This window comes from Malurus melanocephalus, unplaced genomic scaffold, assembly GCF_030028575.1.
Source record: "Malurus melanocephalus ecotype Western Australia unplaced genomic scaffold, MMel_1.1 scaffold_149, whole genome shotgun sequence".
Taxonomy (NCBI): Eukaryota; Metazoa; Chordata; class Aves; order Passeriformes; family Maluridae; genus Malurus; species Malurus melanocephalus.
Window position 1 is genome coordinate 915647 of NW_026623381.1, and position 2269 is coordinate 917915.

General features: G+C 51.3%; 1 protein-coding gene across 2 annotated transcripts in view; it reads right to left on the bottom strand.

Moving 5' to 3' along the window:
- The window catches only part of ADAMTSL2 (ADAMTS like 2), a 25584-nt gene that overhangs the window by 9976 nt on the left and 13339 nt on the right, over positions 1-2269 (bottom strand). For both annotated transcript variants that reach the window (XM_057371544.1, XM_057371543.1), the window contains exons 12-13: positions 2055-2158; positions 140-266 (exon numbers count right to left, since the gene is read on the bottom strand). In XM_057371544.1, the coding sequence (XP_057227527.1) occupies positions 140-266; positions 2055-2158 (231 nt within the window). The remainder of the gene's footprint in view (positions 1-139; positions 267-2054; positions 2159-2269) is intronic.

The following is a 2269-nucleotide window of genomic DNA, read 5'->3' on the forward strand; positions in this document are numbered from 1 at the left end:
TGGCTTGGACAGGTGGGACTAAGGGAGGAGGGGTGGGGGTGCCATGGGCCATCCCTGCTGCCCCCCAAACCCACACCAACCCTCCCCCAAAGCCATCCAGGGCAAAGAAAGCACAGAGACCCTAAGAGTGCCCCTKTACCTTGGCTGGCACTCTCTCCCAGCACAGAACTCGTGGATGGGCTCGGGCCGGGTCATGGCATCGCAGTAGGTATCGTCCACTTCGATCCCATCRTAGCGAACGCACATGGCGTAGGTGGACATCACTCCTGGGGTCAGAGAGAGCACACACACACACACACGGGGTGCTGGCTGAGCTGGACATCTAAACTCTTTTTTTATTTTTTTTTTTTATTTTATTTTTTTAGCTGCATTTCTCAAAACTTTCACCAATGGGAAGCGTCGAGCTGGATTTTCTGTCCCTGCTGGGAGGGGAGGGCTGCACTGGTCACTCCGCCAGTCTGAGCRGTCTGGCTGAGTTTGGCCAGCTCAGAGGAGGGCACGGCCACCCCTGCCAGGGCTTGCCACCAAAACCAATAGATGACTAACACGTTTTTATAGGAAAAACTCGGGGCCACGAGTCTGCTCGGCAGCTCCCACCCTGCCAGGCTTTTGGGTGGAGGCGACACAAAACAGTCCCCAACCCCCTCCATYCCCCTCCTCTCTGTGCATCCTTTGCACCAGGTGCACCCCAGGTGCTTCCAGAGCTCCAGGCCAAGGCAGGGATCCCAGAATTTTGGCAAGGAAGCCCCTGCCCCTCCTGCTCCCCCCCAAAAGCAGCGGCAGCCGGTGTTGTCAGAGCGGGACCTTTTCCCCCACAGCCTCCCGTGCCAGAGTAAATGTTGGGAAGTCCATTCTGGGACCTGGCTGGGGACCAGGAGGCTGCTCTGGCTACAGGTAACAGGATTTTCAGGGAACATATGGTTTACATGAAACTAAAAAAAGATCTACAGCTCTTGACATGGCCTTGCCTCTCTGCGATATGTCAGCGAGAAAAGGCAGCGAGAAAGGAGAAATTTGAGTTAAACCTCTCTCTGCAAACCAGGGCAGAGCAGGCTGGCCCAGCCAAGGCAGAAATTTGTTGAGAGGGGATCAAAGAAGTCAAAAATGTCCCAAAACATGTGGATGGCAGGATCTCAGGGAAAGGGACAGCTCGCAAAGCTCCCGCTGCAGGAACCAGGCTGCTGGACAAAAACAAATGCTTTGGATGTAAAATCCTTGAATTTGATCTTTCAGAGATGTCCCTGAGATTGTAAACCCCTCTCTCCCCCTCCTTTCCTTCTCTTTAATTCCAGAAGCACTGCAGGATCTGGATTGTTTCAGTGGCAGCACAGGCACGACGCCTGATTCATCCCAAGGGATGGGCAGGGGCCAGGACCCCCTAACCGAGGGCTGAGGGAGGAGATCAGGTGCCTTGAAGCTTTTCAAGGGAGGAATTTATGCAAAAATGAGGGAATTTCTGCCCAAAGAATAGAGGCTCAGTTTTGATATCCCTGGCATCTCTGTCACTGTTCCAGATTTACACCCTCGCAGCCGAGATCAGGCTCCGGGGTGGAAGGAGTGGGAGAAACAAAACACAATCAAAAAGCCAAATGCTATTGTGTTCCCTGCCAGAGCTGAACAATCTTCAAGATTTCCCTCTGCAGGGAAGCAGCTGAGCTTTTCAAACCCCTTGAAGCTGTCAAAAAAGGCGAGGGAGAGGGGGAAAAAAGGAGGCTCAGCTCAGGTTTGGAGATCCTGCCGAGCCCCAGGGGGACACAAAACCATGGGAAGCGAAGGCAGCGCTCAGAGCTGCTCAAAAAGAGAGGTTTTTTTGGGGATGATGGACACTCTGGGCAGCATCTCCTGGTCCTCAGCACAGCTGAGACGTTGGGGGGCTCTGCATGCTCAGCCCCCAGCTCCTCTCCCCAAATTCACACCCTGGCACAGCAGAGCTGGGGCGGGGCTGAAGCAAAAGCCACAAGATCCCCTAAAAGTCCTTCCCATCCCTACCAGACATAAAATGGACTCACAAACCGGGTGATTTCAGCAGGTTGAAATCTGCTTCTGGTAACTACCTGTGGTGCATGTAGAGCTGCAGGGTTCATGGGAGGAAAGCTTCCACCTGTACATGTCAGCAGCACTCACACCTTGGCCCTTTCTTAACAACTTCAATCTGTTTCTAGCGATAAGCAAACAAAAAAAAAGAAAAAAAAAAAAAAAAAAAAAAAAAAAAAAAAAAAAAAAAAAAAAAAAAAAAAAAAAAAAAAAAAAAAAAAAAAAAAAAAAAAAA